This window comes from Meles meles, chromosome 5, assembly GCF_922984935.1.
Source record: "Meles meles chromosome 5, mMelMel3.1 paternal haplotype, whole genome shotgun sequence".
Taxonomy (NCBI): domain Eukaryota; kingdom Metazoa; phylum Chordata; class Mammalia; order Carnivora; family Mustelidae; genus Meles; species Meles meles.
This window is the reverse complement of record NC_060070.1, coordinates 59,497,629-59,524,871: the sequence shown is the minus strand read 5'-3', so window position 1 is coordinate 59,524,871 and position 27,243 is coordinate 59,497,629. Positions and strand designations below refer to the sequence as shown.

Genomic DNA, 27,243 nt, shown 5'->3' with positions numbered 1-27,243 from the left:
GGAGTGCTTAAATCCACTTTCTCTGTCTGCCCCCTAGGGTGGTGCAGGGTTGAGTAAATGCTGACTTCTAGAGTCCCTGGACTTCTTTCTGACTGATCCCCCTTTTCAGATTCAGCCCATAATGTGTGGGCTTGAGACTGGCTGAGTGGGCTTTCTTCAGGGCCCCAAATTTGTGCTTTTATTTGCATTTCTGTTCTTAAGGGCTTTTACTCTTACCGGAATCTTAAATCGCGTAAAAATGAATTTCTAAAACATGGTTTCCTGCATAGAATGTTCATAATTTAAGAATCTGAAGGTACTTTTCTGTACTAAAAACAGAAATTGTTATTGAACCACCTTCAGACCAGAGTATGAAGTACTGTAATCAATGACTTTGCCCAGTTGTTTTCTATTCACAGTAGGCAGTTGTCACAGGGCACCAGTCAGTGTTAAGCCAAATAGCATTCTATCCAAGCAATGGCTAATTGTTTCCCAAATTTTTGAGGTAAATGTTAGTGACATTCTTCTTTCAGTAAATTATTGAGTTTTAAGGGAAATTAAGACAGTAATTTCCTTTCCTAAAAAAAATTAATTTTCTCCTTTAGAACTAAAATTAACATGGGCCTGTTGTACATAGTCAAATAGTACATAAATATATAAAAATTAAGTGTTTACTGTGTTTTCAGTAGTAACCCCATCTAATATGTATTATTCCAAACAAGTTATATGCAGATAGTTGCTTTCTGTTCTCTCAGTCCCTGTCTTCATATATGTGGATAAAAGAAGAAAATTATATCTGTGTGTGCATATAAGCTATACATAAGCTACTGAAACTTGCTTTTATAATTTTACATTATATCATGGACATTCATCTTGAAAGACTTATGTTTATGCCTTTGTGGAATGTAGTTATCTTTTAAATTTTGACAGATATTATTAACATATCTGCATATCTTATCTTCAAAATAACTCTTTCTTACGGATTTTTTTTTAACAAAGAGTCAGCCTCTTTCTGGGATGTGAACATTAGTCATACAAGGTTATCAGTCTAAGGGAGGATATATAATATTTGAACTCAATTCAGACTTCTAAATGTGGTCAATCCCGTCTCTCAACAGGGCCCATTTGGAGGCCAGTGCGGAGAAGTGGAACAGGTTGCTGACGTCTTTAGAAGAACTGATCAAATGGCTGAATATTAAAGATGAAGAGCTTCAAAAGCAAATGCCCATTGGAGGGGATGTCCCAGCCTTACAGCTCCAGTACGATCACTGTAAAGTAAGTTGACCGCATACGGTGGGGATCTTTTTTAATTTTTAAATTTTTTTTATTTTCAATTAGCCAACATATAATACATCATCAGTTTTTGATGTAGTGTTCCACAATTCATCAGTTGTATAACACCCAGTGCTTATCACAACACATGCCCTCCTTAATACGATCACCTGTTGACCCCATCCCTCCACCTTCTACTCCCTTCTGTAAGCCTCCATTTGTTTGATTCGTTTTGATTTTGGCAAAGTAAATACTTAAAATTCTAGATAAATATCCGAGTTGAAGAAATCAACACAGGATTTCACCCTTACTTCCCATTTCTTTTATTTATTTATTTATATATAAATTTAATTTATTTGAGAGAGAGAGTGTGAGCAGGGGGAAGGGCCATGGGAGAGGGATAGAATCCTCAAGGAGACTCCCTGGTGAGCACAGAGCCTGATGCAGGGCACAGTCCCAGGACCCCGAGATCATGACCTGAGCTGGAACCAAGAGTTGGATGCTTAACTGACTGAGCCACCCAACTGCCCTCCTACCCCCCCCATTTCTAATTGTCAGTATTTAGACACTTAATTTAAGTTGCATGTATTACCTCCATTTGTTTCAAATTAATTTATCTCTTCATATTCAATTAAGTTTTTTCAAACATTGAAGATCTCTAATGCATCCTATTGTTAGAGTATCCTAACACTTATCTAACTTTCTAATAGATTTTAAAATATTAACACATTCTATTGGGGACTTTTTTTTTTTACTCCAAGTGAGTCTCAAATTCAGAAGGCATAGAGTTATAAAGAATTTCAGATTATCTTTGTTTATAATAAATGGAAGTGAAAAAATAAGGACCTGTAGGTGCAAGAATATGGAATAAAGTCTTAAAGCAAATGAGGGCCAACGTATTTAGGTCATTTTATATGTTTTATTTTTCTGAGTTTAGACCTTTTTTTGAGTTATATTTTTATTCTGCTCAAATTTTTGTCTCTGTGCAAATTTATACTTTTATTCTGAGAAACAGATATGCTGAAATGTTATCAATGAACACGTTAATTCTTAGAAGTTTGTATTATTTGAATTCTCTGCCCTACCAACTTTCTATTTGTTTTTTTAATATTCCTTCATTCCCATTTTCTCATGTACTGTACATCGGCTTGTTCTGCTATATATATATATTTTTTTACTCTTCACATGCAATGCAAGTTCTCCTTCTAAATCTGTACATTTTAATGTGATGTTAGAATTATTTCCCATTGGAAAAGCCACAACAGTAATGCTTGCATCTTCTAAAGGAAGAAAGGAAGATGTCATCTAGGTAATAAATTTGCTTCAAAATGATAAGACCTTGAAGTTTTACTTTGGGCCCTTGTGACTAGGTTGTTCAAATTACCATTTGGGTAAATTTTCCCTTTCTACTTGAAAAGAGACTGTGATAGAGAAATAGTTCTAAGATAACAAAAAAGAAGACAGTGTTGGAATATAACATGCAAAATAATCATAACAACAACAAACAATGATAGAAGATTTTAAATCATTGATTTAGGAAAATCATGTTTCTCCTTTTTTCAGCTTTCCTTTCCTTTAATTATTCATATGTGTTTTTTGTGGATTTAGATGATGAAATAGAATAATACAAAGCTCTTCTAATGGAAGTATTCTGTTAAGGAATAAAATCTACTTGTGACCATGTTCTGCTAGTTTTGATTAAAACCTAATTTTTCAGGCATGAAATGATTTTCCTCTTCTGACCTTAGCAAGTAAAGTGCACATCAGTATTTCCAGTAAGTGCTGGCTGTGTTCTTTCTAAGCCCTCCTCCAAGCAAGGTCAGCCTGTTTTAGGCCGTGTTTCACTTAGAGTCTTAGAGTGCAGTTGCTCCGCACCAGTCCTTTCAGCCCAGACATTTAGATAATAAAGATAATATTGATAGTGATGCTGATGATCACACTGGTTCATCCATTCAGCAAGTATTTATTGAGTGTGTAATATGTGCCAGGCACTATTCTAAGCATTGATGAGTCAACAACAAAGATAATCTTCTTGCCTGAGTCCGTGTAGTAAGAGACAGACACTAGACAAGCAAAAAATATATAATACGTCCCATGGTAGTAAATGCTATAAAAAGGTAAAGCAAGGTCAAGGAGAGAGAGAGAGAGAGAGAAGGGAGAATATAAACAACAGAGGTGCTGTTTTATGTAGAGAAGGTCAGGAAAATGCCATAAAGGAGGTGGTTTTTGAGAGGAGAACCGATGCAAATGTGAGGCAGAAGTAATGCTGCTCCCTGGGGAAGACAGTGTAGAGGAAAGGGGTAGATACACCAGGCCACAGAGGCTGCAGTGTTCTGGTCATATCTGAGGAATAGCATGGATACCAACGTTGTTGAAACACTTAAGTCAAACAGAGAGGTAGGAACTGAAGTTGGTCTGGAGGCAGGGGGAAGGGATTGAAATCACACAGGGACTTGAAAGTCCTTCGTAAGGGCTTGGCTTTCACTCCAAGGGAGATGGGAAACCATGGAAGGCTTTTATAATGATAATTCTGTGATCCAACTTATATTACACAGATGAAATTATGAAGAATAAAACATAGAGGGTTTCAGGAATGTATTTCAGTAATCTAAGAGGGGGGATGGTGATGACTTAAACAAAGGTATAAAAGGGAGAGGTACAAAGTAACTGCTTTCTGAATGTATTTGGGAAGAAGCAACAGGATGTGTTCACAGGTTGGAAATGTGGACTACCTGAGAAAGAGAAAGACTTATAGCGGCAGGAATCAGAGGTTTTTGGACAAAGCAAATGGGACAGTGCCTGGAGGGAGAATGTGGGGTCAAGTAATGACTTTATAAGAATGAGGACAAATTCTACATGTTTCTCTGTTGATGGGAATAATCTTGTAACATGGGAAAAATTAATGATGCAGGAGGGAGATTACCAGGTAGGGGATGGGATAGGATCCAGGGTACAAGTACAGCAGTTGATCTCGGGTAGGAGGGCAAAGAGATCATCTGGTCTAACAAAGGTAGGTTTGTAGGTTTGTGCATGGGAACGTTCAGATGTCCTCTTTTGATTGCCTCCATTTTCTCAGTGAAATAAGGAGCTAGGTCATCAACTGAATACGAGAAGAAGGAAGATGATGTGGAGGTTTGAGAGATGAGGAGGCAGAAAATATAGTCTAGAAGTGGCTGAGTTAAACTAGGAACAGAATGTACAAGAAGACCACGGGACAGTGCTCATGAATTTAAAGTGAGAATAGCCAATGTGAATGCTTTTCTTTGTCCATGTTGAGTTGCCTCACTGAAGATAAGGAGTGAATTGGAAAGTTGAATTGAACTAAGCACATGGGATGGGGGAAGAGAGGGGCAAGCGGGTTACAGAAATATAAGAGAGCTATGGTAGTGATGGCACATGGAATCGGGGCTGGGGAAAGGGAGATCTGAGGATATCAGAGAGGTGAGGGACAGTAAAGCGATGTTAGAATTCAATGAGTGGGACACAGCAGGGGGGCTGAGACTTCATTCAAATTGGGGACCTGGGGAGGGGCATGAACTGTAATGAAGCTGGTTGTAGTCAGAGAAGGGGTACTAGAGGGGGCATTTATTGTTAATGACAATCTCCAGTGTGTTTTTGTGGGAGTGACTTGTACAGGTAGCGTGGAGAACAGGGTCCTCTGGGAGGAGTAGATAAGGAGCTGAGAGGTGGAGTTAGCTGCAAAATCACCTGCAGAAATCACCAGGACCAAGAGAGGGAGCCTGATATCAAAATGATGATTATGAGAAGGAAGGGCGATGGCGGGATAGGTTGGGATTGGTGTAGTTTGAAAAAATGATGTTTTCTTTTAACATTCCTTTTATCTTTTGAGTCTTACACCCTTAGTTGGGGATGAGGGAGAGGAATCGTGTAAATTGGATATAGTTTAGCACTGCTTTCTAAATTTCTAGTGCCTGCTATTGGATTTTTCTTGGGTTACTATTGTGTGTTTATCACAGCCACCATCACTTAGCACACTGTGCGTAATCCAGACTACTGCTGAGGGATGTTCTTTATCAGTAAGTAGGACTTATCAGGAGTTTCCGTTTAATGGTCTGCACTTCTTTGAGTTTATATTAGAAAGTTTATATGAATAGCACTGATTGAGTTTCTGAGTGTGGGGCCAGGGGGCTTCTCCCTCATTGTTATACCTTCACTGGAAATAATCCTTTGTGGAATTTCATGTTGACTGTAGGTTCTGGAATGTGATACTTTATTGTGATCTGTCATGGTCTGCCTTACAATTTATCAATGATCTAAAACTACAGGCTTTCTTACTGTCATCTATTATTAATGTTTTGACACGAGCTACATTTTTAGCTCTGAGAACTGAGCAGCCTCTCATGCCAGAAGTAATTTTATGGAAGAGATTTCCGAGTAAAGTTGGTGGAGGTGTGTGTTCGTTTGCGAGGACCTCCATAACAAAACACCGTAGACTGAGTGACAGAAAAGAAATTAATCTTCTCACAATTCTGGAGGCTGGAAGTCCGAGATCAGGGTGTCTGCAGGGTTTGTTTTTTCTGAGGCCTCTCTCCTTGTCTTGTGGACGGTCGTCTTTTCCCTGTGTCTTCAGCTGGCCTTCCCTCTATGAGTATCTGTCTTCTAAAACTGCTCAGAATGCGCTCTTTTTATAAGAACACCAGTCATATTGGATTAGGGCAGACCCTAATGACCTCATTTAATTTAACTATTTCTTTAAAGACCTTATTTCCAAATGCAGTCACATTCTGCCAAAAGTAACCTTCTTTCCCAACTGTCAAGTATAATGTTTCTAATCACTATACATTATTAGAGGGCAAATCACTATGCATTAGTAATATTAGGGGCATTTGTTTGTTTGTTTTTTTAAGACTTTATTTATTTGACAGAGACAGAGAGAGATCACAAGTAGGCAGAGAGGCAGGCAGCGGCAGGGGTGGGGTGGGGTGGGGTGGGGAGCAGGCTCCGTGCTGAGCAAAGATTCTGATGCTGGGCTTGATCCCAGGACCCTGAGATCATGACCTGAGCCACCCAGGCATATTAGGGCAGTATTGAAAGACACAGCATCTACCTGTGGTTATTTACCTTTCTTACCAAACTTTGCCAGCCATAATCATTGAGTAAGTCTAACCTCAGCCTTGCCAGTGTTCTAACTTAAATTCTGTAAATTATCTATAATCTTTTCTTACATTTAAAATCCCTTTGGGTGTACATGTGGTTACTCTATTTCAGGACAGCTTTTTCTTTCTATGTCCTTGGAGAATGTCTTTCCCCTCCGCCTTCAGATTTTTTTATGAAGAAAAAAATATCTTTACTTAGAATTATGAATGATTAGAACTAACTGGAAGAGGCCCAAGAAATAGTTCAGTCCTATCCCCTTATTGATAGTGGAAGAAAATGAGAGCCGTGGTGTGTTTTGATGAAATCTGAGTTTTCTTCTCTCTTTTCCTTTCTCACTTCCAAAAATCCTTATCATTTGCCCACATGTCTGGTGGTTTCTAGGACAGCAGGGAGACACGGATACACAGAATAGACACAGTCCCTGTCTGCATGGCATTTAGTCAGGTGAGGGCCTGTGCCTGCCCTTCTCAAACTTATAGTCCCTGTTTCTTCTCTGTGTTACTAGAAATCATTTCCAAGAGGAACTGTGGCTGAACTGTGCACTGCACACTGCTGTCCCGGATCTTTGATTGTCTGCCCAAATATCCATTTCTCTAACCCCCAACTTCAGTCCCTTGGTGCCAACTCGAGCCTGCTACCAGTTCTTGTACGCTTTCCTTACTGATCTTTTCTATTTCAGAGATTCTATAACTCTTTCCAATTATAACATGATGACGTAGCTTTAAACAGAACAAAAATAATCTTTAAACTATTTTTTCACTGGTACATTAGCATTAAATTTAGGTGACTTTTAGTTTTTTCCTGTTACTATAAACTGTATTTTTTCTAACTTCTTGCTATTTTTGGTCTTTAATTGTCATAATAAAGTTTAAGAGATCTCTTTAATTTTAAAGAACCCTTGCTTTATAGCTTTAAAGTACATAGTTAGAATCAACCAAAATCAACCCTTAGATGGCTTGATACTAGTATTAGGCAAGTTTTTTTTTGATTCTTAAAATTTCCCCATTGAAAGAGTGGGAGGGACCTTGTATTTGATTTCTGACTTAACATATCTCTTCTTGCAGATAGCTGTCTGGATTACTTTATTTTGAACACTGCAGTACTGTGTCAAACTAATGGGACCTAATATCTTCATTCTAAATTGGAATAGCTAGCAATTCCCAGATGGATTTTTTTTAAAGGAGACAAATTTAACAGTGATTTGTTTACTATTCTGGGAGATATGATTTCATAAATGCAAGTCTTGAATGTCATTGTACACAAGTCTTTTCAAGATCAGCTTAAAAAGCAATACGACATGACTTTCTTTTATGGTCCAGACACATGCGCATTCAAGTTTCCGGTGGCATTACATACAAAGGGAAGAACAAAGCTAGGTCTCCACAGGTGGGTGTGGGCTTACTGTGTGCTGGAAAAGCACTTCATGACTTAGAAGCTGCTTCCAGAGATGTCAAACTCTGATTTCAAAGACTTACATGAAGCATTTGACTTAAGATAATTCCAAGTAGACATCTGACTACTTTAAATGTCAGCACTTTATCCTCAGCACTTTACGAAGTTGAGTGAAAATCTTTTTCAGCTCTTCCCCTTTGGAGAGTGGCGTATTAGGCTCTATTCAGAGGCACCTTCTGTTGAGACTTTTTTTTTTTTTTTTAAAGATTTTTATTTATTTATTTGACAGAGAGAGGAGGAAGCAGGATCCCCGCTGAAGAGAGAGCCTGATGTGGGGCCCGATCCCAGGACCCTGAGATTATGACCTGAGCCGAAGGCAGAGGCTTTAACCCACTGAACCACCCAGACACCCCCTGCTGAGACTTTCTATACAAAATTAGTGAACTAGCTCCCAGGCTTAGGTAGACAGTGGTTTTGGTGCTCCCCTCCCCCACTCGCTACCTCTGTGACCGCTGCTCTGGAGCAGATTGTCCCATCTCTTCAGTCCTGTTTCTGAGCATCAGCATAGATAAACCACTTAGCCGAGTACATTTAGTAAATGCTCCGTGAGCAGTGGCTGGTTGGAGTCCTTTAAACTGGGATCTATATTTTCTAGTGTATTTTCCTAAACTTGTTCTGTGTCGAAACTTTTTAATATTTTATTTATTTATTTATTTGAAAGGGAGACACAGCAAGAGAGGGAACACTAGCAAAAGGAGTGTGAGAGGGAGAAACAGGCTTCCCACCTAGCAGGGACCCCGATGTGGGGCTCAATCCCAGGTCCTGGGATCATGACCTGACCTGAAGGCAGATGCTTAACAGTTGAGGCAAGCAGGTGCCCTCAGATTTTTAATTTTTCCTCAGATGATGTTTGGGCAATTGCAAGTTCTGACGTCATAACTTACGTTTACTATTTTTGCCTATTGATGGCTTCCGAGATAATTTAGACAACTCAGGAAATGGGATGAAGTCATTGAAACAACATGTTTGAGAATTTATATGGGATAAGATATGAGTCTAGAAACTGCAAGATGATTAATTTCTTGTTCTTAATAAAAGAAAACAGCTTATCATGGAAAGGCCAAGCTCGTTAGACCCGTATGTATGCCCTGCTTTAGTTAACTTACCAAAGGTTTATAGGGAAATGATAAATGTTTAACCATGAATCTAATTACCTTTAAATGCAATATTTGAATGTTACCATAATCTGTAAGTAAAGAAACAGAATTAATATATATGATCTTACATTTTCATTTGCATGACCTTATCCTGGGTCCAGTCTGTTGAAAACAATGTTAAATGTGCAAAGGGCAATAAGGCACAGCCTCTGCACTCCAGTGACACATTTTAATAATTTCTCTTCATAGCAGCTCTGTGCTTGTGGCTGTATCCAGATGGAATATTACATATTTAAATGTCTAGAGAATGGCTCTGAGACTTTTAGTTAGAGTGGTAGTATAAGGTCATGCTTCAGATCACCTTGTCTGTTTAAACATCTAGGAATCATAGGTAAAATGTAACAATCCCTCCCCCACCCCCACCTCTAAAATCAAACATGGCAAAGTTGGGCTCCAGGACATGGCAGACATTCCATAGACGAGAAACAAAGCAGAAAAGCAAAGTGGTGAGTAGGGTTCATGGTGCTGGGGAAGAGTCCCAGTCCTGGATACAGAGCAAGCAGAAAGCCCCGTAGCAGTCTCTGCTTAAAATTTCTCTCTTACACATTGAAATGAGCGACTCACAGATTGTTATTTTTTTCTTGTGTAAAAAAAAATTGTCCCAGGAATGGATACTATAAAACATCAGCGTATTTTGGACCCTTAATTAAATGTTTATACTTTGGATAAGTGGGATATTTTAACCAGTGACTCAGAACATTGATAAGTTTTCAGCAACAACAATAATAAATACTTTGTTCAATGTCTTAGCAACACATGCACCTAGGAAGACTCATTAAATAATAATGAAAATTAAGAATATGTCAAAGGACTCTGACAGTAAAGCATTTGGCCCTGGGGTTGGCACACTGTAAGGAGTGGTGCTTATCTCCTTCCGTAACTGCTGGGAGTCTATCTTGATAGTTTTGATCATTTTTGTTTTGTTTAAAACTGTCTAGGCTATATGAATTCTTTTAATTAAATAAAGGTGTATTGATACCTATCATTTACCATCTAATACTGCCTTGCAGTAGTCCCCCATCACTATCTAGGATTAACTTGTAAAATTAGACAGTGTCCTCCATCATCTTTTTCCGAATTTGGCGGACCTGTTGATGCTGAGCGTAAGAGGTCTTCCGAATCTGATCATGACCCGAGAGGTTCAGACAAATGACTTGAAAGAAGTGGTCAATAAATTGATTCCAGACAGCATTGGAAAAGATACAGAAAAAGCTTGTCAGTCTATTTATCCACTCCATGATGTCTTCGTTAGAAAAGTAAAAATGCTGAAGCAGCCCAAGTTTGAATTGGGAAAGCTCATGGAGCTTCATGGTAAAGGTAGTAGTTCTGGAAAAGCTACTGGGGATGAGACCGGTGCTAAAGTGGAACGAGCTGATGGATATGAGCCACCAGTCCAAGAATCTGTTTAAAATTCAGACATTCAATGGTGACAAATAAAAAAATCTTATTTGTGATGTTTAATTTCTGATGATTCTTTTTAAATAATGTAGGCTTGGTGAATCAGGTTCTCTGAACTGATGATGTGAACTTTTCTGAACTGTTGAATGGATTTTATCAATTGCTCTGGGTTACTAAATAGCTGCGAAAAGGTAATGATCCATTTTAAGTTGTAGTGATCTGGATGGAAGTATTAGAGGGGTAGTAAAAGGAAATCTTTTTTTTCTTTAAAAAAAAAATTAGACAGTGTCACCATCCAGTCTTTACAAGTAGCAGTTTGTAAACAACACAATCATACTATTTTTTTCTCACATGGGTACATATTTAATATCCTCAAATATCAAGATAAATTACTACTTTAAAAAATACAGATTTTGGGGGCCCTTGAGTGGCTCAGTCATTAAGCGTCTGCCTTTGGCTCAGATCATGATCCCAGAGTCCAGGGATCAGGCCCTACATCTGGCTCCCTGCTCCACAGGAAGCCTGCTCTCCCTCCCCCGCTTGTGTTCCCTCTCTCCCTGTCTCTCTCTCTCTGTCAAAAAATTAATATCTTTTTTAAAGATTTTTTAAAATTTATTTGACAGAGAGAGATCACAAGTAGGCAGGGAGGCAGGCAGAGAGAGAGAGGGAAGCAGGCTCCCCGCTGAGCAGAGAGCCCAGTGTGGGCTCTATCCCAGGACCCTGAGATCATGACCTGAGCTGAAGGCAGAGGCTTAACCCACTGAGCCACCCAGGTGCCCCGAAAAAGTAAATAAAATCTTAAAAATAAAAAAAAGTAAGATATAGAGATTTTAAAAAACACATAGTATTTTTAATGATTTTTAGAATAAATGGATATAGTTGAATTTTCCAATTTAATGACCTAAATTTTTCATATGATTTTTTAAGTTTTGTAGAAAGTGAGGTCACTTGTATGCAGTTTCACTTTCTAGAATGTGAGATTATCATTCAATCAACACTTACTTAGAACATACCTACAATGCACATCGCATTCATTTGTAATGTTTAGGATTTATTTCAAATTACAAGCTTTAGCCTGGATTAAATCGCAGACACAGTGTTTGCTATTCACTCTGTGCTTCACTTTCTACACAATGTAAATTCTCAGTTATGGGGGGGGGGGCATTTGTCAGAGCTGTGGCACCGTTTCTCCAATAGAATGCATGTTTGATTTTAGGGAGGAAAATTACCAAAATAATTGAAATGTCTGATTCTGGTATAATTTTTTGTGGGTTTAGGTTCATGCCCTCAGGGCCCCTCCGTCCTTTACTTAACTCAATTTAATTCCTCTATTCAAACCTCATTATATAAGCGTTAGGACATTTGGGTCTGAACCTGACTTGCAGAAATACATTTGCAAACTTGCTTACTAAAGTAACAAAATCGAATATTGTCTTTAAATCAGCAACATGCCACCATGAAATGGAGGCTGGTGTTGTGTGTGGGATTGTTCTCCCTACTAAGGTAATCAGAGACTCTACCTGCAAATCTGTAACTTCGAGGTCTTGCTGTGTGATGAAATTACCAAATATGGGAGACTGACCTTTTTCTAAACTTGATTAAATTAATTTCTAAGCTCCCCCTCCAGGCTTTGGCACCTCTTTGACTTCCGTATTAAATGCAGAGCCCACTAAGGATTGTGAGTAAAGCTGTCACTTGCATTCCTTCCTGAAGCAGCAGTTCTAGAAGTGAGGCTACGTCTACGGGCCACACTCCATTTAGTTGTCTGCAGCTGACTTACCTCCTATGCCTGACAGGTGTCATTGGGACTTTACCTCAAAGGGCCGTGGAATATCCAAGTTTAGAGGGAAAGGCAAGGCAGCCTTATAGCTGGCACTGTGTGGTGGTGAAATTGAGAGTGGATCGCAAATGTAGCAGGAAGGAGAGGTTTGGGAGACCAACCAGTTACAGTCCATCCCCTGAATATAATAGCCCATCTCCAATGAATTGCCTCTGGGCATAATTAGCCCAGTTTCATTTTTCTGCCGGTTTCTGTATTCATTCAACAAACTTCTGTGTTGCTACTGGTATTTGCCACATACTTTGCTAGGCACTGGGCATCTTTCACTTCGGAAGACTAATTTTGCTGTCAGGGATCTCACCATCTGGCCACAGAGACAGGCTTGAAAAAAGTAACTACACTGGATACCAAAAGCATGGTATTGTGAGCAGGAGCCCATGGCCAGGGAAGCCCAGATGAATCAGGATTCTCTGTACTTGGGAAGACTGGGTAAGTCTTCACAGAGCGAGTAGCCTTTGAGCTAAAAAGAGATCTCAGAATAAGAATTCACTAAAGACTATTATCAGAACTCCTGGAGGGAAAATCCTCCACATTGGTCATGGCATGACTTGGAGTGTGCACTAGAGCAAGAGGTGTTGCTTACCTTCCTTTTCAGTTTTACTTGAAAGAGGAAAAAAAATACAAGTTCAGCGCCTAATACGGTGCCTGGTAACAGTAGATATTAAATATACTTGCCAAATGAAGGAATACATTTATTTGTGCATGTGTTTTGAAATGTGTAGGGAAGAATACTCTTTTATTACTGTAAGAAGCTGGAGGATTCCTATCTTAGTTTTAACATTTGTACTTAGTATTCTGATTCAGGCATCATTTTTTATGTCAATGGGGTGGAACCAAAATGAATTTATATATTAAATGTTCATTTAGGGATGTTAACCAAAACTTTTAAAGCTCTATGAAGGAGATTTTTTTTTTTATTTTGTCTGCATACTAATGAAAAGTAAGCCTGTTTTCTTTCCCTTTTCTCATGTAGTTTTATTAGTGCTATCACATTTAATGACTCTTCTGCCCTTTTTTGCTGTCTTACTATAATGACTTCAGATCCATATATGCTGATTTAGCTTTGAAAGCAAGTTGAGGAAAAAAGTAAATTACATTCTAACAGATTCTCCTTATGTTTGTATCATTTATTTTTTCTGCTTGTATTCTCCAATAAGTAGTTAAGTGTTTCTTTGAAACCAGAAGCTAAGAAAGCCTGCTGTACCAGCAATACTTTTTTCGTTAGAGTGGAGATGCCTCACCTCTAGGGCCCGCTTCCTGGGGGTGTGTCCCAGGCTTTATGGGATTACCTAAAGCTCCACTCTCAGCAGGGCCCTGGACTTGGTTGAATGCTCTGCTGCTGCCATCTTGAAATTCTTAGTAACATTTGAACAAGGGGCCCTGCGAATTCTATGGCCAGACATGCTGGCATTAAGAAAAACATTAATGTTTATATTTTGACATATGTAAAACAACACTTTTACAATAATGAAAGCCTCTTAAAACTTACTGCAAGCATTCTCTTTGTCACGGAAGCCATCCTGAGCCTCCACTCTCACTGTAACTTCTTCTGTTTCTGTGTGCTACTGTCAGCTGCGATGTGACTAGGGATCTATTTTCAGTCCTTCTTGTCCTGTCAGCTCACTAACTGTTGCTCTGTTCAGTCTCTTTACTTGACTTCTAGGACTCTATGCTGGTTTTCTTCCTACCACCCTGGTAGTTCCTTCTCAACTTCCTCTGCTGGGCCTTCTTTCTTTCCTCGGCCTCCTAAATTTGGGGTGCACCAGGGGCTAGGGTATGCAATTCTCTATGTCCATTCCTTGCTGAACTCATTCTCTGGTGTTATGTGCCTTCTATATGCCAGTCACTACTGAATTTATATCTCTTTACATGTCATCTCTACTTGGGTATCTGATAGGCATCTCCAACTTAGTAAGTCCAAACTGAATTCCTGAACTTGCTGCTCAAAATCATTCTACCTGACCTTCCCCCATATCAGTGGAAAGAATTCTATTGTTGCTTAGATTAAAAAATGAAATAATCACCTTCAATCTGATCTTTCTCTTATATTCCCTCCATTAGAAAATCTTGTTGGTTTCATGTTCTGGTTATGTCTTACCATCTATTAGGAGCTATAATTACCAGTCTCTGTTATTCTTTTTTTTTTTTTTTAAGATTTTATTTATTAATTTGACAGAGACACAGCTAGAGAGGGAACACAAGCAGGGGGTGTGGGAGGAGAAGTAGGCCTCCCACTGAGTGGGGAGCCTCATGCGGGGCTCGATCCCAGGACCCCAGGATCATGACCTGAGCTGAAGACAGACGCTTAACAGCTGAGCCACCCAGGCACCGCTTTGTTATTGTTAATACAGTGGCCAGAGTGTTCCTATTCCAATGAATCAGAACTCTGTAGTGGTTTCCTATTTAATTCAGAATAAAAGCCACTATCCTCAGAATGGTCCACAAGACCCTACATGGTGTGACCTACCTCCCACTCACACCTTGCTCACCTCATTCTTACTATTTTCTCTCGTGAAGTCTGGTTTCAGGCACGCTGGCCCCTAGCTGTGTCTTCACTATGTTGTCTTCTGTACTTGGAATGCTCTTTCCCATCTATCCACATGATTAACTCCTCTGTTCTCAAATGTTTCTTCTGTGGCACCTCCCCAATGAAATCTACCCAGACTCCTCTACATCAGTCAAAACTCCCTTCCCAGTGCCCCTAATCTCTGTTACCCTGTTCTACTTTTTTCTTTTTCTGTAACATTTATCATCCTCTAACACAATTATTTATTTTCTGTTGTCTCTTTGCACCTGACATAATAGATAATCAATATTCGTTGAATGTTAAACGAATGATATATACCCAAAGATAACATGTCCTTTGATAGGATTGTTCCTCTTTTTCCTCTTTCTTTAGCTCTCTGTAACCCTTTTTTATTCACTCATGTTCAAAAGAATATCCCTTTTTGAAGGTATTTCTACTTTGAATAGCTGAATCTTTAATAAAGATTAGCTGACAGAAATATAAGTAGCACTATTTCCTCAAGAGCTAGAAATAATTTCAATTATATGACATACTTGAAGTTGTAAGAAAATTGATCAACACCATTATACTCTACGTTTTAGTATGATAGCCCGTTAAGAGGTTACCTTCTTTCTGCTTTAATATTACCTAAATTATTCAGATCAGGAGTTGGGAAGATTTTTGTTAAGGGGGAAAGAATTGCCATATCTCTAATTTTTGAGATAGCTTTTAAAATGTAGCTTATTTTACCCTCAGGTACTGACTGTTGCTGGGTTCTCTCTTGTGTAGGGATTTGACACCTTGAAAGCAGGATGGGTTAAGACTCCTCACAGACACAGGCAGTACCTTAAACCCAGGGAATGCCTCATTCAGTAACTCTGTCGTCATGTGTTATATGTTTAGAATAAATCTAGCTTCAGAGAGGTCATGTGGTAAGCCTAATAAGCAAGTTTCATAGTTGTTATGGATGTAAGAACTATGCTTCTAAAACATGTTTGTAATTACTAATAATGCCATTCTTTAAAAGTAGTAATTTGTGCTTGCTTTGGCAGTACCTCTACTAAAATTGGAATGATTCACAGAAGGTTGAGGAGGCCTCTGTGCAAGGAGGACATGTAAATTCGTGAAATGTTCCAGATTTTTTCAAAAAATTAAAAATAGAGCTACCGTATGATCAGTAATTCTACTTTTGGGTAATTATCTGAAGACATTGAAAACATCAGTTTGAAGACGTATATGTATGCCTGTGTTCATGTACAATAACCAAGATATGGAAGCAACCTAAGTGTCCATTAGTAATGAAGATGATGTATATATACAATGGGATGACACTCACCCATAAAAAGTGAATTAAATCTTCCTATTTGTGACAACATGAATGGACCTAGAGGGTATTATGCTAAACAAAGTAAGTTAGACAGAAAAAGACAAATACTATATGATCTCACATGTGGAGTCTAAAAACAGAATGAATGAATAAACAAAACAATAGAGAAACAGACTCATAGGTACAGTAAACTCTTGGTTACCAGAGTGGGGAGGGGTTGGTGGGTAGGTGAAATAATGGGAAGGCAACTAAGAGGTATGAACTCAGAGTTACAACATGAATAAGTCATGGGTATATAATGTACTGTATAAGGGATATAGTCAATAATACAGTAATATCTTTGTGTGATGACAAAACGGTAACTAGACTTATTGTGGGGTCATTTTGTAATGTATAAAAATATCAAATCACTAAGATATATACCTGATACTAATGGGATGGTGTGTGTCAATTATACTTCCATAAAAAATGAAAAATAAATAAACATAATTTGTTCAATGATAAATGAGCTAGATTCCATTTAGTATCCCTTTCTTAAGAGTATAATTTTAAATTATGAAACTAGTATCATTATAGATTTTATAAAATAAAGAACAAAAAACTGGCCTTAAGTTTACCACTGTAACACAGTCATTTTCATTTTGCATGAATTTTTTTCTTTTTGCATATTTATCTTTCACACAGTTCTAATAGGGTACATAGTTTCTATTCTGTCTTTTTTGCTTAAATATACGTCATGTCTGTTTCTTCATGTTGCTCTGTAGTCATTACCATAGTAATTTTTCAAGGTTACATAATGGTCTCTAGTGTAGCCATACCATAGTGAGCCTAAATATTTTCCAGGTGTTAGAAATTTAAATTGCTTTCAAATTTTTTAAATCATAAATAACTTTATAATGAAAACTTTGTGTTTGTAGCTTTTTCTGGATCATTTTCCTAGGATATATTCTCAAAGGTGAAATTCTTGTTTCACACAATATGAACATAGTAATGAGTCTTGATGTATTGCCAACCGACTTTCCCAAGTGATTGAACCAATTTCCCGCCTCTAGCAATGTATGAAAGTGAAGTTTCACTGCGCCCTTGCCGTGATTTCTCATTCCCCCCGCTCTTTCCTTGGACCTTGTATTGTTAGCATTAAAATGCTGGTATCACATAACAGGGTGGGAATTCAGAAAGCAGTTTTGGGATGTCAGATGTCTGATTCTGTTTTTCTCTCAAAGAGAAAGGAGAGAATTGGTTGAATGTGTGTGATTTAGTTGTACGTCAAAAGATTGAGAAAAAGATATACATTGTTGGACTGATCAGTTGCAGAAATTTAGTATTTATATCAAATTAGTGTATGTGACATAATCTGGCTATCCATTTTTGCCATCACAGAGCTTCACTTGGCTGTTTTAGTCTGAGATAAGTTGGTCCACAAGAAGATATTATATTTATATGTTTGTTTTCTAAAATCTAAAGTGACACAAGAAACTTGCAACCTAGTTTTATACTTTCCAAATAATTTCACTTAATTTTGGAGGATCACATGATTTCATTTTTCTTAGAATTAAATAATTTATCTTTTAAAAGAGTTAAATTCTGTTGTTCTTGCTAATGGAGGGTTGGATACTGTTACTGGTCATCCAAAGCTGTAGGTAAAGCAGCTAGTACTTTCCTCCACAAGTGATGGTGAATAGAGGCTGTGGGAAGAAGAAAGCATACAGACATTGTGTCAAGAAATAACTTTTTCAGGGCACTTGAGTGGCTTAGTTGGTTAAGTGTCTGCCTTTGGCTCGGGTTACGATCCCACAGTCCTGGGATCGAGCCACACTTTGGGCTCCCTGCTTGGCGGGGTGTCTGCTTGCTTCTCCCTCTGCCTGGTGCTCTCCTGCCTTGTGCTCTCTCTCTCTCTCTCTCACTCTCGTTCTGTCTCAAATGAATAAATAAAATCTCTAAAAAAAAACAAAAAAACAAAAACCGAAACAACTTTTTGTATGAAGGGCTGAAGGAGATGAGCCCTTCCCTCTTCTGCTACTCAGGGTTATTCCACTTATCCCACGTTGCTTTCTTTGCAGACAAGTTTCGTATGGCTACTCCCATTTCTTGGGAGTTCTCCTTCCTTGACTCTGGATTACACAGGAAATGAGAAGGGAACACTTGGCATATTCTAGGAGCAGAAATAAAGACTTTGAGACTGTTAGGGTATTTAATAGTTGAAGTTGGAGAGGAAAGAAGGTCCAGATCTTTTTTTTTTTTTTTTTAAGATTTTTTTTTTAAATTAATTTATTTATTTTTATTTGCTTATTTACAGCATAACAGTGTTCATTGTTCTGGCTTCACACCCAGTGCTCCATGCAGTACGTGCCCTCCCTATTACCCACCACCTGGTTCCTCAACCTCCCACCACACCCCACCCCCTCCCGCCGCCCCTTCATAACCCTCTGGTTGTTTTTCAGAGTCCACAGTCTCTCATGGTTCATCTCCCCTTCCAGTTTCCCTCAACTCCCTCTCCGCTCCATCTCCCCATGTCCTCCATGTTATTTGTTATGCTCCACAAATAAGTGAGACCATATGATACTTGACTCTCTCTGCTTGACTTATTTCGCTCAGCATAATTTCTTCCAGTCCTGTCCATGTTGCTACAAAAGTTGGGTATTCGTCCTTTCTGATGGAGGCATAATACTCCATTGTGTATATGGACCACATCTTCCTTATCCATTCATCCGTTGAAGGGCATCTTGGTTCTTTCCACAGTTTGGCGACCGTAGCCATTGCTGCAATAAACATTGGGGTACAAATGGCCCTTCTTTTCACTACATCTGTATCTTTGGGGTAAATACCCAGCAGTGCAATTGCAGGGTCATAGGGAAGCTCTATTTTTAATTTCTTCAGGAATCTCCACACTGTTCTCCAAAGTGGCTGCACTAACTTGCATTCCCACCAACAGTGTAAGAGGGTTCCCCTTTCTCCACATCCTCTCCAGCACACGTTGTTTCCTGTCTTGCTAATTTTGGCCATTCTAACTGGTGTTAGGTGGTATCTCAATGTTGTTTTAATTTGAATCTCCCTGATGGCTAGTGATGATGAACATTTTTTCATGTGTCTGATAGCCATTTGTATGTCTTCGTTGGAGAAGTGTCTATTCATATCTTCTGCCCATTTTTTGATATGATTATCTGTTTTGTGTGTGTTGAGTTTGAGAAGTTCTTTGTAGATCCTGGATATCAACCTTTTGTCTGTACTGTCATTTGCAAATATCTTCTCCCATTCCGTGGGTTGCCTCTTTGTTTTGTTGACTGTTTCCTTTGCTGTGCAGAAGCTTTTGATCTTGATGAAGTCCCAAAAGTTCATTTTTGCTTTTGTTTCCTTGGCCTTTGGAGACATATCTTGAAAAAAGTTGCTGTGGCTGATATCGAAGAGGTTACTGCCTATGTTCTCCTCTAGGATTCTGATAGATTCCTGTCTCACGTTGAGGTCTTTTATCCATTTCGAGTTTATCTTTGTGAACGGTGTAAGAGAATGGTCGAGTTTCATTCTTCTACATATCGCTGTCCAGTTTTCCCAGCACCATTTATTGAAGAGACTGTCTTTTTTCCATTGAATATTTTTTCCTGTTTTGTCAAAGATTATTTGACCATAGAGTTGAGGGTCCATATCTGGGCTCTCCACTCTGTTCCACTGGTCTATGTGTCTGTTTTTATGCCAGTACCACGCTGTCTTGGTGATCACAGCTTTGTAGTAAAGCTTGAAATCGGGTAACGTGATGCCGCCAGTTTTGTTTTTGTTTTTCAACATTTCCTTAGCAATTCGGGGTCTCTTCTGACTCCATACAAATTTTAGGATTATTTGCTCCAGCTCTTTGAAAAATATCGGTGGAATTTTGATCGGAATGGCATTAAAAGTATAGATTGCTCTAGGCAGTATAGACATTTTAACAATGTTTATTCTTCCAATCCAAGAGCATGGAACAGTCTTCCATCTTTTTGTGTCTTCTTCAATTTCTTTCATGAGTGTTCTGTAGTTCCTCGAGTACAGGTCCTTTACTTCTTTGGTTAGGTTTATGCCCAGGTATCTTATGGTTCTTGGTGCTATAGTAAATGGAATCGATTCTCTAATTTCCCTTTCTGTATTTTCATTGTTAGTGTATAAGAAAGCCACTGATTTCTGTACATTGACTTTGTATCCTGCCACGTTACTGAATTGCTGTATGAGTTCTAGTAGTTTGGGGGTGGAGTCTTTGGGGTTTTCCATATAAAGAATCATGTCATCTGAGAAGAGAGAGAGTTTGACTTCTTCCTTGCCAATTTGGATACCTTTTATTTCTCTTTGTTGTCTGATTGCCGTTGCTAGAACTTCTAATACTATGTTGAACAAGAGTGGTGAGAGTGGGCATCCTTGTCGTGTTCCTGATCTCAATGGGAAGGCTGCAAGCTTTTTCCCATTGAGGATGATATTTGCTGTGGGTCTTTCATAGATAGATTTTATGAAGTTCAGGAATGTTCCCTCTATCCCTATACTTTGAAGCGTTTTCATCAGGAACGGATGCTGGATTTTGTCAAATGCTTTTTCTGCATCAATTGAGAGGACCATGTGGTTCTTCTCTCTTCTCTTATTGATGTGTTCTATCACACTGATTGATTTGCGAATGTTGAACCAACCTTGCAACCCAGGGATGAATCCCACCTGGTCATGGTGGATAATCTTTTTAATGTGCTGCTGGATCCTGTTTGCTAGGATCTTGTTGAGAATCTTTGCATCCATATTCATCAGTGATATTGGTCTGAAATTCTCCTTTTTGGTAGGGTCTTTGCCTGGTTTGGGGATCAGGGTAATGCTGGCTTCATAAAAAGAGTCTGGAAGTTTTCCTTCTGCTTCAATTTTTTGGAACAGCTTCAGGAGAATTGGTGTTATTTCTTCTTTGAAAGTTTGGTAGAATTCCCCAGGGAATCCATCAGGTCCTGGGCTCTTATTTTTTGGGAGGTTTTTGATCACTGCTTCAATCTCATTACTAGATATCGTTAATTTGACAGCGAGAGATCATAAGCAGGCAGGGAGAGAGGAGGAAGCAGGCTCCCTGCTGAGCAGAGAGCCCAATTCGGGGCTTGATCCCAGGACCCTGGGATCATGACCTGAGCCTAAGGCAGAGGCTTTAACCCGCTGAGCCACCGAGGCGCCCTGGAAGATCCAGATGTTGGTAGGAAGTTTAGAATTTGTTCCAAGTGCAACAAAGCTATTAGAGGGTTTTAAGCAAGAGAGCCAAAGGATCTGCTTTATCTGTAATTTTAATACTATGGTCTAGAAAACTTTAGGAAGAGTACATCTCAGTGAACTATGGCACTTGGTATACAGACAATTTGGATGATGGGTTTAAAGAAAGGAAAGGAGACATTTGTTCCTAAGGCAGAGGGGATGACACCCACGTGTGTGCCTCTCTTCTCCCCTTGTCTCCCCTTGGTCAGGGCAGTGTGGCAGGTTGCTAGTTTAGGACAGAAGGGGATTTCAGGGATTCCGCTCCTCCCTCCAGGTTTTCTCAGACCTTGTTTTCACATCAAGTGATTTGCAAGGTCCTGCCCATGTCAGTGCTCCAGGAGTAACTGATATTACTGCTCTTTGCTTGGCAGCAACTCAGACACTCCAGTGAACCAATGCCAAGTTCATGATGAAAATGAACAGCTGATTGACTGGAGACTTTCAGACGTAAGCCACCCCAGTCACTTCCATGTGCAGACAGTCCCTGACTTAACAACAGTAGACTTACAGTTTTTCAACCTTATAATGGGACAAAAGTCGTAAGAATTCAGTAGGAACTGTACTTCAGATTTTGAACTTGGGTCTTTTCCTGGGCTACCATTAAGAAGGATGTCCCCTCATTTATTCTTCTCCTATCCCCCTACCCCCCCATGTTGCTTCTCCATGTCCTCATATCAGGGAGATCATATGATAGTTGTCTTTCTCCGATTGACTTATTTCACTAAGCATGATACGCTCTAGTTCCATCCACGTCGTCGCAAATGGCAAGATTTCATTTCTTTTGATGGCTGCATAGTATTCCATTGTGTATATATACCACATCTTCTTTATCCATTCATCTGTTGATGGACATCTAGGTTCTTTCCATAGTCTGGCTATTGTAGACATTGCTGCTATAAACATTCGGGTACACGTGCCCCTTCGGATCACTATGTTTGTATCTTTAGGGTAAATACCCAGTAGTTTTGAAGGGTCAGGGGTGGGAGGTTGGGGGAACAGGTGGTGGGTAATGGGGAGGGCACGTTTTGCATGGAGCACTGGGTGTTGTGCAAAAAGAATGAATACTGTTACACTGAAAAAATAAATAAAATGGAAAAAAAAAATAAAGTAAGCTTTAAGGAGGGTAAAAAAAAAAAAAAAAAAAAAAAAAAGAAGGATGTCCCCTCTTATGATGCTGGGCAGGGGCAGCCACAGTTCCCAAACCCACACAGTCACAAGTGTCAATGAGTGATCCTACTGACAACCATTCTCTCTCCACGCAGCCGTCTAGCTTTTCACTTTCAGTACAGTGTTTAATAAATGACACGCGCTCTCCAACTTTATTCTAAAGTAGGCTTTGTGTTAGATGATTTTGCTCAGTTGTCGGCTAACGTAAGCGTTCTGAGTGCATTTAAGGTAGGCTAAGCTAACCTATGACTTTTGGTAGGTTAGGTGTATTCAGTACATTTTTGACTTACGGTATTTTCAGTGTTCAGTGGGGTAACCTCATCGTAAGTGAAGGAAGATCTGTACCTTCTTATCCCTTAATCCCCCGTCCTTCCCAATTATAGCAGGTGGGGAGAAGTATTCCTAGACATTGCAAGAGCATATTGAGAATCTCTTTTTAGGCCTTTAAAATTGAATAAGGAGCAGTGAACTCTGACACTCATGTGTGCCTGTCACTTATACCAGTAAGCTGCTGAACAGTACCCTGAGTCTAAAAGGGGGCAGTGAAGTGACAGGAAAGGTGGGCTCTGCTAAGTGGTTTGGAGAAATTCTGTTGAGAATGAAAACACTGAGATTTTTCTAGTTTAGCTCCGCTATTGGAATCAGGTCTTCACTAATCTGACATTCCAGGCTTCCTTTAGTTTAAATGAGATGCACATGCTGCTTAACAAGGAAAACAATGAGAGACTAAATTACTTTACCTCTTTATTCTGTTTCTTGAGTTGCTTTTCCCTTAATTACCTTTAATCTAATTCTACTTTCTTTCTCAACACAAAGTTGCTTGTGCCCCTTCTGCCTCCCTCCATCTTCTCTGTATTTCCTCATGTTTGTTCTTCTCTCAAAGATTTGTGGCACTTAACACATTGTGACCAGCATTCTCTTCTCTTTAGACTAAGTTCCCTGAGGATTGGGATCGTGGCTTATTAATTACCATTTCCTCTTGTGCTTGACATATTTCCTTTAGATTATATGAATTTAATATGTTTAAAAATTTTTTATTTTGGTGGAAATCTTTGTTGGAAAATTCTGTCATATACTCTTATGCCACTTTAGGATGAGAGAGACATTGAACATTTTCTTATGGCCATGGGACAATCATTGTGGTCTCCATTTATTATTCTTGACTTCTGTGATATCCAAAACCGTATTTCCTTATATTAAAAACTTCAGAGCATGCAACTTTTCAAATAGAGTTTCAGTTTTAGTTTTTGAAATTATTTCGTATCTTCTTCCTTGTTACAACTGATCTGGTCTACTGCTTATAGGGTGAAGTTTGATTTCACAGGTCTCCCATCCAAGTACTAACCAGGCCCGACCCTGCTTAGCTTCCGAGATCAGATGAGATCGGGCGCGTTCAGGGTGGTATGGCCGTAGACTTGATTTCACAGGTGCTGGCTTGGCAGGGGGATTGAGGTCTTTGAACTGTCTGTTAGAATGGAAAGGCCTTGAGTCAGTAAGGGAGCTGGATGTCTACTGTATAAAGAGGTATGTGGTTACTACCAACCAACAAGACTTACTTCCTTCTAACTTTCATGATTCAAAACATTTTTATAGAAGCAGTCACCATCATTCTTTGTTTCCCCAGCTCTGACAGTGCCAGCCTGCCAAGCCAGGCAGGACTCCCCTCAGGACCTTTGCACTTGCTGTTCCCTCTTCCTGATTGCTCTTTTGCCAGATGTTCTTAGGGTTGGCTCCCTCACTTCCTTCAGCTATTTCTTCAAATATCACTGTCTTTGAGATGCCTTCCATGATGACTTATATAGAATATTACCAATCCCCATGCTTCCCCCAGCCCTCCCTTTCCCCTTTATCCTGTAGTTGTAGATTGTTATAATAATGAATCATGATTCTCTGTACCTCAGCCCCTAGGCTGAGGATCACTGCCATTCCCCTCTCCAAGAAATCCATTGCACTTGCCCATTCTCTTGATTCTACGCTGGGCCTCATGACTTGCTTTAAACAGAATGTGGCAGAAGTGCAAATTCTAGAGCTGTACTGTTTGATGTGGTAACTCTTGGCTAGCTCTATGTGACCACTTAAATTAAAATTAAATTAATTACAATTAGATAAAATTTAAAATCTAGTTCTTCAGTTCAGTTAGTCATATCTCTGGTACCAAATGTTTCATGCCACCAGTGGTTACCATATTAGACAACATGGTTTTAGAGCATTTTTATCAGTGCAGGAAGTTTGATTGGACAGGGCTGTTCTAGAGTCTATGTCTTAAGAGATCTTGCAGCTTTCACTCTACTCTTTGGGAACACTAATTACCGGGCTTCAAAGAAGCCCAGTCCAGCCAACAGGGCATTTAGAGACCATATAGAGGGAAATTGTGCTATTTCAGCCAGTGGTGCACAATATTTTCTGGGCACATGAATGAACCCATTTTAGATTTGCAATCCCAGTTAAATGACAGCTGACTATAACTGCAGGAGTATTCTCTGGTGGCGCCAGCAGAGGAGCTGGGCAATTTGCCAATCCAAAGAATCTTGAATAATAAGTTATCATTGTTTTAAGCCGATACATTTCAGGTGGATTTGATACACTGTAATAATAACAGATCCCCCCTTCAGTCTAATGACTCCAGTAGCTTTGAAACTATGCTTTATATAGTTACCTCATGGATTAGGATGTGGAAAAAAAAGAGAAAGATGGAGTAAGCCCATACCACACCTTTCAGTAAATCTGTTATTTGTTTATCTAGGGAGAGAAAAAAAAAGATTTTTTGCTATTAATTCAACAATAATCAACAATAAATTAAAATGCTTAGTATTGACTAGCTGATAATTAGTTAATAGGAAGGAGTGCCTGCCTTGCTCAATAGGTAGAGCATGGGACTCTTGATCACATGTTGCAAATTTAAGCCCCATGTTGGGTGTAAAGATTACTTACACGTAAAATCTTTTAAAAAATACCTTTGACAATTAGGTTATCGGAGAAAACTACTTTTGCCTTAAAAATTACTTACTTAATAATTTGCAAAGTATATAGTTCAAGTAATCCAGAGCTAACTGGAATCCAGTAATTTAGGATATCCAATTTAGGGTAATCACATGTGGGAGACTTGGTTCTATTTTGCTCCTCCCTATTTTAGAATCCTACCTAGTATTTAATCTGAAAGCATTCCTTCATTTATTCCTTATTCCCTAAGCATTTGTTGAGTACTTTCTATATATGTCTAGGCAAGCACTGAAGAGAATTTCAAATGAATAGATGTGAGCCTTATCCTAGAAGAACTGCAATATAATGGTGGAGACAGATGCATGGTCACAATACATCAAGATGAGCTATGCTAGAGAAATAGGAAGTGCTCTAGAAACTCTGAGGGGAACATACTGAACATACGCAATGAGTTGTCCCTTTGTGGATGGGTGGACGGGTGGACATAGAGGTTAGACATAAACAGATTACCTTGGGAACTTTTTTGGGAGAAAGAACAGAATTATTATCTTATTTTAATAGTAGCTTTATTGAGATACTATCCACGCAGCATAAAATATCAAAAAACAGTTCAGTAGCTATTGATATAATCACAGAATTGTTCAGCCATCATCACTATCTAGATTTAGAACATTATCCCAAAAAGAAATCCCACACCCACGAGCCATCACTCCCCCGTTCTTCCCCCAACCATCCATCCCTAAGCAACCACTGTTCTACCATGTGTCTCTAGAACCTTATCCCTTTGGGCATTTCATAGTAATGGGCTTCTATGTCTGGCATCTTTCACTTACATAACCTTTGCAAAGTTCCTCCATGTTGGAGCATGGATCAGTATTTCATTCATTTTTATTGCTGAATAAGACTTTCATTATATTGGGTATATAGCATTTTTTTTTTTAATCTGTTCACCAGTTGATGTTTGGGTTATGTCCACATTCTGGCAATACTGAATAATATTGGTATGAACATTCATATACGAGTTTTTATGTAGACATTACTTTCAGTTCTCTTGGGTAAGTTACCCAGAAGTGGAATTTCTGGGTTACATGGTAGCCCTATGTTTAACATTTTAAGAAACTGTTGGATTGTTTTTCAAAGTGGCTGCACCATTTTATCATTCCACCTGCAGTATATAAGGGTTCCAACTTCTTCACATCATTGCCAATACTTGTTATTGCCTGAGAACAGAATTGTTTTGAATGAAAATATAAAGTCATTAAAATAGAAAAATTCCTATTAGATTATGTTATACTCACTAAGGCAGCCCATATGTAAGTCATGTGATATTGGAACCTGAAGCTGAATGCCCTTTGTAGCTCTGTGTACAAAACAACTCTGTTAGGGTCTAATTATCTTATCATTAATGTTCACCAGGTGGTTAGGAAATGCTGGCTTTCTTTTATGTCTAATTGAGAGGTAAAGGATGGTGAAATGATTATATGTATAATACTGTTGAAAGTTAAACCCATTTCTGACATACAATTAAATGTAATTGAAATAGGACAAATTGAATAATAAAATTAAATTTACAAAATATTATATGAAATGTATGCTCTTCTGTAGGGTATTTGGGTGGTGAGCCAGCATTAGGGCTCGAGCCCCACGTTTTTACTTAGTTGGCGTGGTTCCCATGTGCCCACACTTGCCTCTTCTACTTCCCTCCCTTGGCGTATCAAAGGGGTTCACGAGACATCCCCCTGCCAACGCCCTTTGCAGAGAGATTGTTTTAAAAAGTGCTGAAGTTTCTTGTGGTTAGGAAGGAAAATAGATTCTCCAGTCCTGTGGGGCATTCTCACACTCAGATTTGTTT

General features: G+C 39.0%; 1 protein-coding gene and 1 non-coding gene across 7 annotated transcripts in view; both read left to right on the top strand.

Annotated features, from left to right (window-relative positions):
• The window catches only part of UTRN (utrophin), a 505,495-nt gene that overhangs the window by 366,350 nt on the left and 111,902 nt on the right, over positions 1-27,243 (top strand). For all 6 annotated transcript variants that reach the window (XM_046006019.1, XM_046006018.1, XM_046006020.1 and 3 more), the window contains one exon: positions 1,098-1,254. In XM_046006019.1, coding sequence (XP_045861975.1) covers positions 1,098-1,254 — 157 coding nt within the window. The remainder of the gene's footprint in view (positions 1-1,097; positions 1,255-27,243) is intronic.
• Positions 15,759-15,865, top strand: LOC123942898. The gene has a single exon (XR_006818526.1). It is a non-coding gene; the product is annotated as a U6 spliceosomal RNA (small nuclear RNA).